Source organism: Aulostomus chinensis, chromosome 7 (genome assembly GCF_037954235.1).
Source record: "Aulostomus chinensis isolate RoL2024-O1b breed Wild chromosome 7, RoL_Achi_v1.0, whole genome shotgun sequence".
In the NCBI taxonomy this organism is placed as follows: domain Eukaryota; kingdom Metazoa; phylum Chordata; class Actinopteri; order Syngnathiformes; family Aulostomidae; genus Aulostomus; species Aulostomus chinensis.
Genome location: NC_141326.1, coordinates 17,752,618 through 17,767,782, shown reverse-complemented (window position 1 = coordinate 17,767,782; position 15,165 = coordinate 17,752,618). Strand labels below are relative to the sequence as shown.

Sequence of the window (15,165 nt, the reverse complement as noted above, 5' to 3'; positions counted from 1 at the left end):
TTACAACAAAATGTTGAATTCACTGGGATTCTCCCTTTTGTGTTCTGGATGTTTTGAGTAACTTGAAGTTCCCTCTACTGGGTCAGGCATGTCTGTTAAATCCGGCATGTTTTTTGTTCTAAAAAAATAAATAAATAAATAAAAAGACAAAAGAAAATTCAGCTTTTTAAATTAAAAATTCAAAGCCAAAAATAAAAAAAAAACAGGTCCAAAGAATCTATGATTTTATTCTGTTAAAATTATTAAATAACTGACCTTTGTCAATGTTTTATGTCCAAAATAGATCTTGTATTGGTTTTTGTTCATAATACTGCAGTCACAGTATTGCTCACAGGCAGTATCATTTAAGTGAAGTGTCAAAAAATTATGCCACAGATTAGCTGCGTTTGTATTTTCAGGAACGTCTCAAGTTCGATGCATGTTTAAGAATATATATATTTAAAAAAAACAGGGGATTGCATATATTTTTGTTGGGTGAGCCATCACAGTGCAGTCCAGCAATTGTAGTTTTTAGGAACATGCAAACTTTTGGGGAAATGTGCTTATTTGTTTTCTTCCCTAGAGCCTAACATGAAGATGGCTGCCCCTCTGAACTGCGTGTGTGCAGTGGGGAGCTGAGACCCACAGAGACCGACTTCTAGTTAGCTTAGCACAATGAATGGTAGTGACTGGTAAGCATTAGCATTAAGAGGTTCTGGATCTTCCAGAAATAATCCCCCTAGTCCTCTATAACAAAGCTAGTTGTTGGAAGTAGTGGCAGTCACTCTTCCAGTCTAGTTTTGTTGGCTGAAGTTACAGTGAGGCTTTTGAGTTGCAGCGCTAGATCACTGCACCCAGCGGTTTTGTCCTGAAAGTAGGTCTGACTCTAAAATTATGACTCACCATTTTAGATTTTTTTATAGTTCATGTTCTACCCAACCCTTGTTACATTAATGCAGGCAAATACTATGTTGGAGAAAACTATTTGAGTAGTCTAAAGTATGCTAACACTTCCCATTCACTTACATTCTTTGTGCTAAGCTAACTTGCGGCCATCCGGTCTGGGTTTGTCCCAGCTTCCTACCGCACCAACAGAGGAGAGGTTTTCTGTTTTCACATTTGGCTCTGGAGAGGACAGACAAAAGTATTTACAAAAAGTTGTCATGTTCCTTTAATAAATCTAGGAGCATTTTATTATTTACCTTTTTAAAGTGGTAAAGTTCAGTGGCATATTTTCTATGCCTTATATTTACTCACGTGCTGAGTGAGTGCCAGACAACTATAAATGGAACAGACATCAAACTTTGTTATGTAATGTTGCTGTCTTGGGACAAGCAGCAGGAGATTTTAATAGAATTGTGGCTTGCGGATTGTTTTAACTCACTAAAACATTCAATCGTGTGTATCAAAGCAACTTCTCCTCTCTTGCAGCTTTAGGATGAGTTTCTCTTCTCGATGCTACTTGCTGTAGTGTCAGATTTCAAATCTCTCCCATCAAGCTTCATCTGTGTTGTTTTGACAGTCGCGGCATGAGTCATAACCCCTGACTGATATGTCCACCTGACAGTCAACATTGAGAGCTGGAATAAACATTTCTGACGTGGGTTTTATGTCAGACTTAAATAAAGGCTGTAAATTTTCTCAAATTAATTTTTGTAACTTCTCATTTTGCCTGTGCAATAAATGCCTCTTATGACTCACCCTGTCAGACAATTTGTGGTACTAAAATTGGTTCCTCTATATATTTGTGTCTAAAACTTGAATGTACATAGAAGAGTTTGCTTTGAGAAGAGCTTCATGCAGACCTGTTTTATATTGCTATGAACTTGTATGCTTGCTGGGGAGTCTTGCACAATAAACTCAAGTCAAACCAATGTACCTGTTTGTCATCCATGGTCAAATCTGTCAACACAGTACCCTGAAACACCTCGAATAATTCTTCAAATCAACTGCAGATTTTGCCATATTAATAAAAAATATTTTAAAAGAATCTAGATCATTTGAGTGTGGCTAACGTATTCTGACAGCCTATGAATTTATTTTGCATAAATGTGTTTGTAAAACAACTTCAAAGCCAGTCAGTGCTACATGGTAAAATTAAGCACACCTCTAAATACACAATTTTACTGAAGGCTGTCTTTATTTAATCCCAATATTCCACGTCATGTGAATACTGACCCTGATATTACAGCTGGACTGAAAAAACTGAGTTCGATCCATATAAATATTTAAATATAAAACAAGAATATTGTTTTAAACCCACACAGGGGAAATTAAAATAGTTTCATCAGCATCTACAGAGGGAAGAAAGGATAAAATCAATTAAAAGAAAAAAATATTAAAGAAATAAGAAACAAAAACTAAAATAAATTAAATATTAAAATTTGTATTGGACAATTTACAAAAATATTCTCTTCAAGTACGAAATGTGTTGTTTTCATCAACAGCTATCTAATAATTCAACATATTCATTGCAGGATTCCTTGTTCATTTATCACTTAAAAAATGAATACAAGATGGGAGACACTTTCATGGTTGTTTCATGGACGCAAAAAAAAAAAAAATCTCATTAAAGAGAAACATTTTTCACAAACTTTGGACCCAATGAAAACATTTATCTCTTTCCAGAAGTGCCTGGAAAAGGGGCATTCCCAAAATAAAAGTTGGAAGCGTTGCTATGCGTGGCTGCGACGTGCTTCCTGTCTGTCCCTCCCGGCGGCCACTGGAGCAGCTGCAGCCAGCCAGGCAGCTTAGTCAGCGGTGTCTCAACGGCCGTCCCGCCCAGCTGCTCGGCTCAGACATGGGGGAGATCATTCTACCGCGGCGCATGTTCCTCTGGTGCATGTCGCTAATATATATGACCGCGTTTGTTTCTCTCTACGTGCAGATTCCAGGTGAGAGTCCTAACTCGGCTGTACCTGCTGCTGGCGTGTTAGCTTAACGGTAGCTGGGAACTTCCTGTGGTCGTTGTTTTGTTTTTCACGCTGGAACCAGGAGCGTCTAGAAGTTTCTGAGGACACAGTTTTTACCTGGCTGATGTATTTAAGTTGCCGGCATCCACAGAGAGATGCAAACTGTTGCGTAGATGCACGCGATAGCCATGTTTGGTACTACAGTACCCACAATGCTTCTGGAGTTGGCTTTAAGCCCGGCGGAAGGCCAGAAGACGTGGAATAACAGGATTCCTTGGTCATCTTAAACCGCGTATTTTTGATGTGATTTAATTTCATTTGAGCCATAACAAATGTATGTTATTAATTAAATAAGATATAGAGGCTAAAGCTCTCTAAAACAGGGTCGCCAAACTTTTTTCTTTGTGTCAAAACTAAAACTATGTTGATGTGCTGCACGTGCTCATAGCAAGCACATAATGTGTGATTAAACTGCATTTTAGTCTTCGTGCTTTCTCATTTCGTTCCTGCTAAATTAATATCTTGACTAGCACAAAGTGACCTGCCACCTGAGCAAATGATGAAGTCGATTATTTGTTGCATTTTTACTTCAAAATAAAGTTATGTGCTGCATGATTTCTTTTAAATTATTTTGTTTTATCATCAAAATTAGTTTTTTGTCCCCTTTTATTCCATCCGGCAGGCCAAATTGAACCTGATGGGGAACCAAATATAAAGTCTATTTCATAGCCTACTGAAATGTGCACAATGTCCAGCATTTTTTTTTCTTTTTATTTGTGTTTTGTCTGGCATTCTTCGGTCAGTTCCAGGGGTTCTTAAAGTGAGTTCTGGGGACCCCCAGGGCACTTTGAGAGGACCCTCACCAGAAAGGAAAATAGTTTAAATTGAGCTTAATTCTGTGTTCTCTGGAACACAAGATCTGATATCCGGACACGTCAGATGGTGCCTTTCACGGAGCACATTCCATGTACTTGGATGAGGACAGACATTTAAAAAAAAAACAAAAAAACTTTTAGCTGATTGGATGAAGCATCTGTCTGTCGCTGGCTAACTTTAACCAATCATGTCAGTGTATTAATGACACTTTCAAAGTCAGTTGACAGAGGAGGCTTTTTTTTTTCACAATGTCCTTTTCTCTCGTTTCAAAGACAACCACTGAGCAGTTCTGACATTATTCCATAACAGCATGTGTGCTCACGCTCTGGGAGCCGCCATTTTGGCTTTGCTGTTGTCACACTTAAGTTACCCTTGTATCTCTTTCAAGGATAGTGGCTCTTTCTTGAAGCTTGAAAGATTTTTATTTTCTGATATTTACTTTGCAGCTCTTCCTGGTAATTTTCATGATTTTTTTTTTATTTGTTTACTCATTTCTCTCTCATAAAATAATTTATTGAATTTTCCTCTTTACCAAAAAGGAAATTACAGAATTGTTGAAGGGGGGGGGGGAATCAAGGCTTATCAATTAATGAAAAATATTGATAAAATAATGATTTAATAGCATTTTTTTTTTCTGAGTGCATGTGTTTGAGGGTCAGGACAGTGGAGCTGGATAAGATTTCTTGTGTGTAAATGCTTGTGTCAGCATCTGATGTTTGTGTCCATCTCCAGGTCTCTATGGTAACGAGGGGTTGCTGCCTGCCCGTCAGAAGCTGCGGTACAGCGGTATATCTCTGTGGGAGCAGATACTGACCTCTCCCACCCTGCTGTGGTTTGGACCTCGCCTCGGCCTGGACACGCACTCTACCATGGAGCTGCTGTGTCTCGTAGGGGCGGGGCTTAGCTTGGCCGCCACCCTGGTGGAGGCTCTGCGAGACAGTGTGGTGTTTTTCTGCCTCTGGATCTTGTACCTGTCACTCTATCAGGTGAGGTTATGGAGGACTTAGTTTGTTCTCACATGTTGCTGTAGATGTTGTCATGGTAACCATTCTTTTCTGTGACAGGTGGGCCAGGTTTTCCTCTACTTCCAGTGGTGAGTGATGATTTGCTCTTTTTTTTTTTGTAAGCAACACACAACTTCTGTTAATAATTTGTAAACCGTCAATTATTTGATACTTTTTCTTCCACTATCCTTCTTCTTAGTTTTCTGATAAACTCTGTCCTGTGAATACCAAGAACTGTGAAACTCAAAGTGTGACAAAAATGAACACCAATGAGCAGGAGTTCGTGAGATGTTCTAAATGTCAGTTTTCGATTCATTTTCTCTTACAAGCCCAGCTCCTGCTGATGATAAGATTGTAAATTTCATTCTAATTAATGTATCTAATTGTGATTATGTGGGCGGAGGGTGCAGTTGTCATTCACATAAGACAGAATCTTCATGCTGGTGTTTATTATCCACCAGAAGCATTTTGAATTGTTCGTGTGACTGAAATGTTTCCTTAGAATTTGCAGGCTGGGATATCTCCAGCACCTTTATTTTGATCCACACATTGGGATTTAATCCAATTTGGATGAATTGGTCAGCCTTTAATTAAAAAAGATTGTCAAGGAGATCTTATGAAGTCACACAACCCAAACACTCATCCTCATTCCTCTCTTCCGTCATTTGCATGTTCTCTCCATCCCTCTTTGTTCTGATATACCACCCAGGGACAACCTCCTCCTGGAGACGGGGTTCCTCTGCATCCTTGTGGCTCCGCTGACATTAATTAGGGGGTCTCGAGCGGTCCGAGAACATGATAGTGTGACCTTCTGGCTGGTCCGCTGGCTGTTCTTCAGGCTGATGTTTGCATCTGGAGTGGTGAAGCTGACATCACGCTGTCCCACATGGTGGGGCCTCACCGGTGTGTGGGACGTGTGTGTTAGTGTCTTTACTCTACAGCTGTCTGTCTGTCTGTGTCTCCATACTCTCCTCTGACCATCTTAACTCTGTGTTGAGCAGCTATGACGTATCACTACGAGACCCAGTGTATTCCCACCCCGCTGGCCTGGTTTGCCCACCAGTTGCCAGTTTGGTGGCAGAAGCTGAGCGTGGTCGGTGCGTTGCTCTTCGAGATCGCTGTTCCCCTGCTCTTCTTCTGCCCGCTGCGCCGGCTACGACTCGGAGCCTTTTACCTGCAGGTGGGAAGACACTATCTTGGTATTTGGTGATATTAATGTTGATCTATGTAGTTGATGGTTTTAATTTTGGAATTTTGTTCAGAGTAAAATCTGTTACATTTCCTGTAGCAGTTAAATCTTTTTATTTAGTTCCATGGAAGTCTGATGGGAACTGATGACACCCAAATGTTCATCCAGAGGAAATTCCATCATAGGAGTAATTGCAGACACATTTTATCTTCTACACCTCCAAAGTTTACACTTGAAGCACTTTTAAGGGTGTGTTGTTCATATCATTTTTGTCTGGGGCAGGTTTGATGTATTAGAACAGATCACCAAAAAAAAAAGGCAGATGTTGAGCAGCTCTGCAGGGAGAATGCAAACTCAGCCTGGGAACGTTTCATTCAGGGTGTTTACCACTTTGGAGTGAAAGTTAGAGAGCGAACACAAACTCATTTTAGCTGCTGAATCACAACGACCCAAATAAGCCTGTGAACGCGGACGTGGCTCCGTCAGTTCAGAACATCTTTTTCTCTTGATTCTTTGGCGTATGTTTGGTTTGTCTTGTGTAGGCGCTGCTGCAAATACTCATCATTCTGTCCGGAAACTACAACTTCTTCAACCTGCTGACAATAGCAATCAGTCTGTCCCTGCTGGACGACCAGCACGTACGCTTCTGGCTCCGCAAGACGGACAAAACCGACCCTGACGGTATGATGGAGACAGCTGGGAGGAAGAAAGGATGCAACCTTTCAGGCACTATTACCATGAATAACGTCACAGATTTCTCCCTCCACCTGGCCTGATGCATTTCAAATAGATAAATCTATACATGTATTGTCAAATTATCGTCATGTATCATCATTCTAGATACACCATAAGACAAGAGACTGACTCAAATACAACATCTATGAATAAAATCTGGACAGTTGGCCCATACTGGCTATGAACTCACTGCAGCGCATCAGGTTCTTGCTCTGAACTTTGGAACAATGGAAGGAAGATCTACCGCAGTTTTAAATGCAAAAACGTTACATGTTGTGATCCTTTTTGTAGAAAGATGGTGCAAAACATTTGAGCCAGTTTTGTTTTTCTGGTAAAGCATGTAAAATGTTGGATGATCTCCTTCCATGTCAGCCTCCAAGCTGTGGTCACAGGTGTGTCACCTGCTGGAGCTCGCAGTCTGGTCTCTCTTCATCTTTGGTACTATCATGTGCTTCGACCTGCAGCTGGATACTACAAAGCAAGCCATCTCCTCCAGGACAGGTATATGAGTGTGGATGTAATAGTTTGTATTTTAGACTTTAGGTTTTATGTTTTGTTTTGTTTTTTTCTCCTATCAGCGTTCACATACCACCAGTTTAACCAGTTTCTGAAGACCGTCACCATCCCCTGTGTCTGGATAGGGGTTCTGTCTCTCACCTGGGAGATGGTCACCGCCATGTTCAGGTTCAACCGTCTCTCACTCTCAATCATTATGTGGGCAGCAGTCGAGCACAGAAGTGTCTGATGGGTGTTTTTTTTGTAGGTGTGCATGTGTCTCCGGTTTCCTGAGGAGGTTTTGGGGAACGCTCCAGTGGACTGTATTTGCTGCTGCCGCTGCTGCCATGTTCAGTATTAGTCTGGTGAGTGGAAATGGAAACACTGTGGATCCAGAAGTGAAAATACCATCCACGTTCCCCATAGAGGAGACGATTATGAGCCGTAATGTTGTTAGCATCAGAGGTAGACCGCCATGAACCAGCAGGTGGTGACGACAGTAAATCATGATTGACTTATTAGCAGGATTACTGCTTTACCCGAAATCCTGATATGTGTCCTCTGATTGGCGGAGCGTGTTTTACCAGTGAAATGATAACACATTCTGTGCCAGTTGTAGTTTCACATGGACTTCATTTTATTGCCTTCTATATGTTATATGAAAATTTTCGTAGAAAATTTGTAATATTTCACTGTAGGTTTTCTATGTCAACTGAGTGAGGGACTCAAAATCAGTACCTGCTCATAACGCTAGACTGTAACGATAGGACACACCCCTTTTTACTACATTATACTATATATTCTATATGAATATTTAGTGTAAAATGAATATTTTCCATGCACTGCAAAATTCAGTTTCTTTAATCAGTAGCTTCCATGTCATGTGACCAAGGACAAATCAGTACCTTTAGTAATTAACAGGAAATATAGGACACACATACTGCAGAATAGGCTCTTTTCTTTATTCTGTTTTTCCACACAAATGGTATCAACTGAAAGAAATGTAACAGTCAAGATCCCATATTGTGGAGACATGCAACCGCCAACTTGTGTGCAGGTAGTTTTATTAGCTATCGGATGTGTACTCTGAGACCCTGGGGGGTTTGCAAGAGTGACCTTATACCATTTTTCTTTTCTATTATCTCGTTTTCTTCTTCTTTTTTTAAATTGGACATTCATTATCCCCTGTTAATGGCCAAGTCGTAGTCACTTACAGTTGGTACTAAAGGTAAATATCAGTCAGTCAATAAGAACATTTACACAGTTTTTAGAAAATGTAGACTAAAGGAGCCTCGCTGGAACATTCTGGTAAATATCATGGTTCTTTTCTTTGTACCACACATCCAAATGATCTTGTCATGTGTCTGACTGAATCCTTCCTCCGATGCTTCCAGGTGCCCTTCACCTATATAGAATACGAGTCTAGCGCTAGGCTTTGGCCAGGAGTGCGCCAGGCCTACGAGATGGTGGATCGCTACCAGCTGGTCAACTCCTATGGCCTCTTCAGAAGGATGACCGGCGTCGGTGGGCGTCCAGAGGTCGTCATCGAGGGAAGTCATGACGGAATCACATGGACGGTGAGAGGAAGTCATCATCATGGTAATGACTGCTGTAGAAGTTTATCAGTTCTTTTTTTTTTTTTTTTTTAACCCAGTATCTTTGTTTTTTTTTCCTTGAATTGCACAAAACACAATCGCACATACAATTCGATACTTTCCAACACAACCCCACCACCAACAACAACCCCACCCCGCTGCACCAACACAAGTCCATCATATCAAGACATATGTGATACATGAAGGAGAAAGAAAACACATGAAAGAAGAAGAGGGGGGAAAAAGGGGGGGGGGGTGAAGGGTCACATCTACATACCCAAAATGACAGGAGCATCCATTCTGTCAGCCTGTTCTAAAACCGGTTGCCATATAGAATAAAAGGTGTGGGTGCAGCCTCTCATGGTGTAGCGGATCTTTTCCAAAGTCAGTGCAGAATATCTCTGACCCATTGGTTGAAAGTTGGAGGACAACTGTCCCTCCATCGAAGCAATAATAGCCTTCTGGCCAGAAGCATGGCAAAGGCTACCATGCGCCTGCTATGTTATGTGGGGCAGAGGTCTGGAGGTATTATCAGTTCATTTTTATTGATTTTTTTTTTTCTTCTTCTTCCTCGTAGGAGATTGAGTTCATGTACAAACCCGGCAACCTGAGTGCGCCTCCTCCTGTGGTGACGCCTCACCAGCCGAGGTTGGACTGGCAGATGTGGTTCGCTGCCCTTGGAGCTCATACACAGGCGCCCTGGTTCACCAGCCTGATGTACAGACTGCTGCAGGGCAAGAGAGACGGTACACAGAGCTGCTCTTCATCTTCTCCCGTGTCTCTTCAGTCTTTTATCTCCTGATGCAACAGTCAGAAAACTACGCTGTGCCTCTCTTTTATGGTTAAAACTTTCATGCTGAAAGGTGTCTGCAGGTGTTACATGTTTTGAACCATCTCATGTTTTATTCAGTGTTGGTCATAATACTCAAAATAGCTGTGGGATGGCGCTAACTGCATATGAAGGCTATGGTGCCCCCCAGTGGTATAGTAAAAAAACAAAAAACATGTGGTTTGGCAATGTTGGTAGAACATAAGACAATCTTGTGGTTTAATGTTCTGCAGTGATAGAGTTGATCCAGACGGATGTTACTCAGTACCCGTTCCACCAGCAGCCCCCTGCCTACCTGCGAGCTCACCGCTACAGATACTGGTTTACTGAACCGAAGAGTAACGGGTGAGTGGTCTTCCTCCCTTTGCGTTGGTGTGTTTTTTACAGGCATTAAATGTGATTATTCCTGAAGTAACGTGTGTCAGGAGGCCATAAAAATGTTTATACAGTCACATCCTCGTGGTTGGGAGGGGATGTTTACCATGTGGCTGCTCCTTCTGTGCAGACTGCACCAACAGCGGTGGTGGAGGAGGGTCTATGATGAAGAATTCTATCCCACAGTGCACTTGGGCCACTCTTTCCTAGACAACATGCTCAACCAATATGGACTCAAGGTAAATGGGTCTTGAATTTATGTTAGCTATCGTTAGCATCTCTGAAAAATGTGGGTTAGAATGATACTTTGTTGTTTGCGCGTAGGACAAATCTCCTCCACGTCGTTCGCCCAATAACACGGTTGCAAGCGCGGTGAGATGGATGCGCTCTCAAGTCAGGGGTGTTCCTGCCCCCATACTGATCTGGACACTGATTGGCTGCAGCGCCACCATCTGTCTGCTACTGGGATCACGAAACAAACGCAAACACCCTGACGGTTCAAGGAATCCACCAGAAAAGGAAACTGTGATGGAGAGTGAAGAGCCAGCAGCTGACGGCAGCAAGGGCCATCTCGGGAGGTCGGATAAATGGAAGGACGAGGGCAGTGAGAGTGAGATGGAGGAGGAAGAAGAGCGAGACAACATCCTAGATAATAAGGATAGTGAGGTGCAAGAAGAGGAGGAGGAGGAGTGTGATGAACAGTATGAGGACGGAGAAAAGGATGACAACCTGCGAGAGAGATAGTTTTCAGATGTCAGCTGGTTGTCTTTTATCACCATCTGCCTTCATGAAATGTTACCAAACTGACCAAAGACATTGTTTTGTGTGTGTGTGTGTGTATCTCCCACTCAGACGGTTTCCTTCCTCTCACCTGCCTGCACCAAAAAACCCAGACCTCTCGGGTTGGTTTCGATTTATTTTGAAATCAACAGAACAAAGAACTTGGTGTGAACGTTATTTAGTCGAGATGTGTATTTTTTTTCTTTGTATTTTCTGTGGGTTTGTGTGCTGTCGTGCTTCTACAGGTTTTTGTGTTATTTGTCGCTGTATGAACTGAATCAACTGCACTTTTTCCCTTTTTTTTTCTTTTTTTTTTAACCACCAATGTGTCTCTTCCTGTCCGTAATGACATAATACTCCAAAAAATTTTTAAAAACATTAAAATTCAAGAAATGACTTACTCTCATGTTTTTATTTTAGTCATTGAAATATACAGCTATTGATATCTTGACCAGCATATTTAGGGAGAAGTGAGAAGTATACAGGGCACCAAATCTGCTATAGCGTCATGAATATGTGATCATCTCTGCTGGTTTTCACCACTTCAGTATTCCTGGACAGTATTTGTCGATCAGAGACTGGTAGTACGGACGCAGCTTGTCTACGTCCGGTAGATCCGTGACCTTTGTGTAGAGGTCAAATTTACTACAGAGAGAGGATGGACATCCAGCATCAGAACGGAGAGCTGAGGAGGAAAATGATGCGTCTTTGATTTGGGAAGATACTCACTTGAACTCCTGGACCCAGGGCAGCATCTGCAGGTCTTTGTCGTTGCACAGGTGCATGTAGTCTCCATGGGAGTGCCAGGGGTAAAAAGAATGGAAGCGGATCATGTACAACCCCTGAAGAGCAGCAGATACAGATCACGAAGAGTCTGCAATCGCCGTGCATGTATAGACGGACCAGAAACCAATTTAAAACATTTAATATGCTAATTTACTCACCTCCTCTGGGATGGAGCAGTCGTTGAACCTCAGAACTCTGTAGAGATATTCTGAAGACAGCCATACGTGAATTTAGGTGAAATATTGCAAACCAGTAGGCCCATTACTACCAATTAAAGATGTAGTATCTGAAGGTAATGTCATACCATCATGACCCCAGGACATGAGGATGTTGTTGAGCCCACAGTTTGGTTCATAAATCCCATATTCGGTACTGAAGAGTGGAGAAAAAAAAGTGTAGTACACTGCTGCAGATTAAAAAGAATTACTGCTATTATTACTACTATTATTTCAAATGTAGAATGACATACTTTGGTTTAGAGAAATATTCATCTTTATATGCTTCTGTCTGCTTTTGTATCATCTATATTAACAATTCATAAGTAACTGAAAGTCGCTTCTAATTTGTTAAATCCCTGACTACCATGGCTCAAGGGCTTATGAGACTTTAAGAGATTTAAAGATTTATCTTTTTGGAGGAAACTAGCTAATCAAACCTTGAATTCAAATCCAAAGACAAGGTCAGTGGCTTTGATAACGTAACAGGAGAATAGCTACTTGTAGCTGGGGTTTTTGTCGTCAGGGTTTTCCAGGAAGGTGGTGTCTCTGAACACAATGGACTTTTGAAACTTGCAGCCCACAGGGAAGGTGTCACCTACCACAGCCCACTGTAGCTCACACACAGACACAGTGGAATAAGAATGAGCACAGGGCCAACATTGAATCGGTTTCAGTACGTCTGGATCTTAATCTCTTTCCTACCTGGGGTTCATCCCAAAGAGCCATAATTTTCCCGACATCGTGAATCAGACCCACCAACTGGAACCAGTCTGGGAAAAAAAAACCCAGCAGAATCAAAATGGGACTCAAACTTGCACTAGGGATGTTCTCTCTCTGTACCTTTGTCTGGGTGTTCTTTACGTATGCCCTCGGCCGTCTGGAAGGCGTGGAACGAGTTGGGGAAGTCCACATCAGGATCTGACTCATCCACCAGCTGGTCCAGCGACATTACAGCATCCATCATCCCCATCTGAGTGTGGTTGCAGCCGGTCCAGTCCAAGTGCTGATAAAGATCAAGATCGTCTGGGACTGAAGGAAGCATCTTTAAAAAGCTTTTACAAGTTTCTACACTACTTTCAAGGAAATGCTACTTTCACTGATCCTTTCAAAATTAAAACGGGCGGATGAATTACTGGTGCCAAGACGAGGTCAAGTGCTGAGTCTGAAGTTTGAGTTTGGCACTACAATTAAAGTCTCTACTCTGATTGACGCTCATGATGACAGACTGAGATGGCAGTCGAGATTCCGGTCCCTGACTCTTCCCAACACGAGCATCCAGGCTTGGCACCTGCCCTGAGACTGCACTGGATTTTGCATCCCATGTTTAGGAGTAGGGAAAATTTAGGATTCAGTGTCTTGCTCACGAACACTTACGCATGTCCAGCAGAGGACGTTAGGACCAAACCAGCGACCCTTCAGACACGAGATGGCCATTGTGCATCCAAGCCATGCCCAGGATTTTACCCATGAATTTTACAAAAGATAAAAATAAATGAAAAATTAATTGCATGAGCCTATTATTGTGCTTCGACCTCCTCCGGGGATAGAGAGAGTGCGAGTCTGCTGCATCTTCTTTGAGGAGGTGTATTCAGTCGCCCACTCTGAGCGACCTCATGTAACATTTGGGAGGAGCAAAATGAGGTTAATCCAACAAATTTTCTGAGACCGAGCACGTACGGGCTCCTAGGTTTTGTTTTGACCACAGGTGACTGTTTGCTCAGTCTGAACTGATGAGACAGTCAACAAAATAAAAGTTCACCACAGCCTCGCATGAGGATGAGATAACTTAAATTTTCTGCTTTTGATTTATTCACCTTTTGCTTGACAAAATCCAGTCTCTGATTGGTGTGCATCAGCTTGTACGTGTTGAACACGCGGCCAATGAGACTTCCACTCTGGAACACCGAAACAGAGGCAGGCCACATGACTTCTATGCAGAAATGAAGTTCTGAAATGCAGTCAATCTTTTGCAATCTTTCAAAACTCTTGGAGATTCTGTAATGGTTTAAAGATGCAGTTAAACCATACTGCAACATGTCATGAGGTTTTAGGTTGCAACTGGAAAAAAAACAACGCACCTACGACCATACATATTTGCATGTAACTTGATCTTCCAGACAAATGATGATAATAATAATAATCACAGATCACCAGGGATCAAGTTTATTTGTATGCAATATGTTCATTTATATGTCAGCTCCCTCTCTCCTTTGACACATACATATACAGTTAAGGTAAACTAGTACTCTGACATGAACTGAAGTAGGGCTTTAAATATTTACCTCAAAATTTCTGTAGTCTTCCCTCTCTTTGGTTTCATTCTTCTCCAAATTCGGTCGATACGCCAGAGACGGGTCTGGACCCTGCATTTCAAAATATTGAAAACGCTCTCATATCATCGCCTTCTTAAAATAAATGCCTAAGTCTTTTTTTTTTTCAAAAAAACATTAAAAAATGGAGACAAAACATCATAAGGAGTTGATTTAAGCAAAAGGAAAAAAATTGTCAAAAAATAGCTTGATGATGATATGCATTTATAAAAGCTGTCTGCGGGTTTTCGAGCCTACGTACCATGCTGACGACCCTCATGGCGAGTCTTTGCAGTGTGCTGGTGTGTTGGTCCTCTGCGGATGAGTTCCTCCACCTCTATATATCCTGCTGCTACAATATGTGAGACCTGAACTGTAGGCCTACATGTGGTGTGTCACACTTTAACCAAACCTCAGCTGATGGGGTACCCTGTGTTGAACCTTGGCCTCGTGAACATGCCTGTTTGTTTGTGTCCACCACAGGAAGAGTTTCTCAGTAATCAGCAGGTTACCTGTTTGTACCGATGCAGAATGACTCAGTAGATCTTTGTTCTCCATTTTAGTTGATTTTTCACCGTGCAACATTTTTTTTTAAAGCACTCCAAAAAAAACAAACCCACATTACTTCATTTTCAGAGCAGAAATTTACCCTCACCGAAGAGAAGTACACGCCAATTTTATCTTATTGAGTAAGCTTAAGTAAAGTTTTAGTATATTCTTCCAAATACCCATGAAATACTGATGTCAGTGTACTCATACGGAGCCCTGAAGGAGCCGGAAGGATACAACTGTACTTGTACTACTACAGTACTTCTCAGGCGTGAATTAGCCCTTTACTACACCCAGCCCTACTTTTAAGTTTGTAAAAGAAGGTCTACCAAGCGAAACCGCACAACTTCCAATTTATCCCATCTCATTTATAGAATTCAGTTGACAAAATATTTGGAACAGCTCTTGGTTCCGGATCACACAAGATTAAACATCTTAGTGTACCCACTTGTTCGTCACCTTTGTACACAAAAAGACACACTCAGATCAAGTTAACTACAGGAGGTTGCTTTCACTTGCACTTTTTATGGAAAC

The 15,165-nt window shown here is 41.7% G+C and overlaps 2 protein-coding genes across 2 annotated transcripts; one reads left to right on the top strand and one right to left on the bottom strand.

Moving 5' to 3' along the window:
- Window positions 1–2,663: 2,663 nt before the first annotated feature.
- lmf2a (lipase maturation factor 2a) lies at window positions 2,664–11,165 on the top strand. Its single transcript, XM_086208884.1, has 14 exons — window positions 2,664–2,873; window positions 4,500–4,753; window positions 4,832–4,860; window positions 5,481–5,674; window positions 5,773–5,951; window positions 6,503–6,641; window positions 7,068–7,196; window positions 7,274–7,379; window positions 7,459–7,555; window positions 8,585–8,767; window positions 9,363–9,531; window positions 9,848–9,959; window positions 10,120–10,228; window positions 10,314–11,165. Exons 1-14 carry the CDS (start codon window positions 2,780–2,782, stop codon window positions 10,731–10,733), a joined length of 2,214 nt encoding a protein of 737 aa, XP_086065010.1. The 5' UTR covers window positions 2,664–2,779; the 3' UTR covers window positions 10,734–11,165.
- miox (myo-inositol oxygenase) lies at window positions 11,152–14,499 on the bottom strand. Its single transcript, XM_086208885.1, has 10 exons — window positions 14,345–14,499; window positions 14,056–14,136; window positions 13,588–13,668; window positions 12,614–12,776; window positions 12,476–12,543; window positions 12,272–12,381; window positions 11,860–11,927; window positions 11,714–11,763; window positions 11,499–11,611; window positions 11,152–11,414 (listed from the first exon to the last, which is right to left on the bottom strand). The coding sequence occupies exons 1-10, from the start codon at window positions 14,360–14,362 to the stop codon at window positions 11,306–11,308; spliced, it is 861 nt and encodes a 286-aa protein (XP_086065011.1). The 5' UTR covers window positions 14,363–14,499; the 3' UTR covers window positions 11,152–11,305.
- Window positions 14,500–15,165: the final 666 nt, after the last annotated feature.

Coding starts and splice junctions, on each gene's coding strand:
- lmf2a (XM_086208884.1), top strand. CDS start 2,780: ATGGGGGAGATCATTCTACCGCGGCGCATGTTCCTCTGGTGCATGTCG. Junction 2,874..4,499: donor TCTCTACGTGCAGATTCCAG/GTGAGAGTCCTA, acceptor GTCCATCTCCAG/GTCTCTATGGTAACGAGGGG. Junction 10,229..10,313: donor TCAACCAATATGGACTCAAG/GTAAATGGGTCT, acceptor GTTTGCGCGTAG/GACAAATCTCCTCCACGTCG.
- miox (XM_086208885.1), bottom strand. Junction 12,382..12,475: donor CTCTTTGGGATGAACCCCAG/GTAGGAAAGAGA, acceptor TGTGAGCTACAG/TGGGCTGTGGTAGGTGACAC. Junction 11,415..11,498: donor CCCTGGGTCCAGGAGTTCAA/GTGAGTATCTTC, acceptor CTCTCTCTGTAG/TAAATTTGACCTCTACACAA.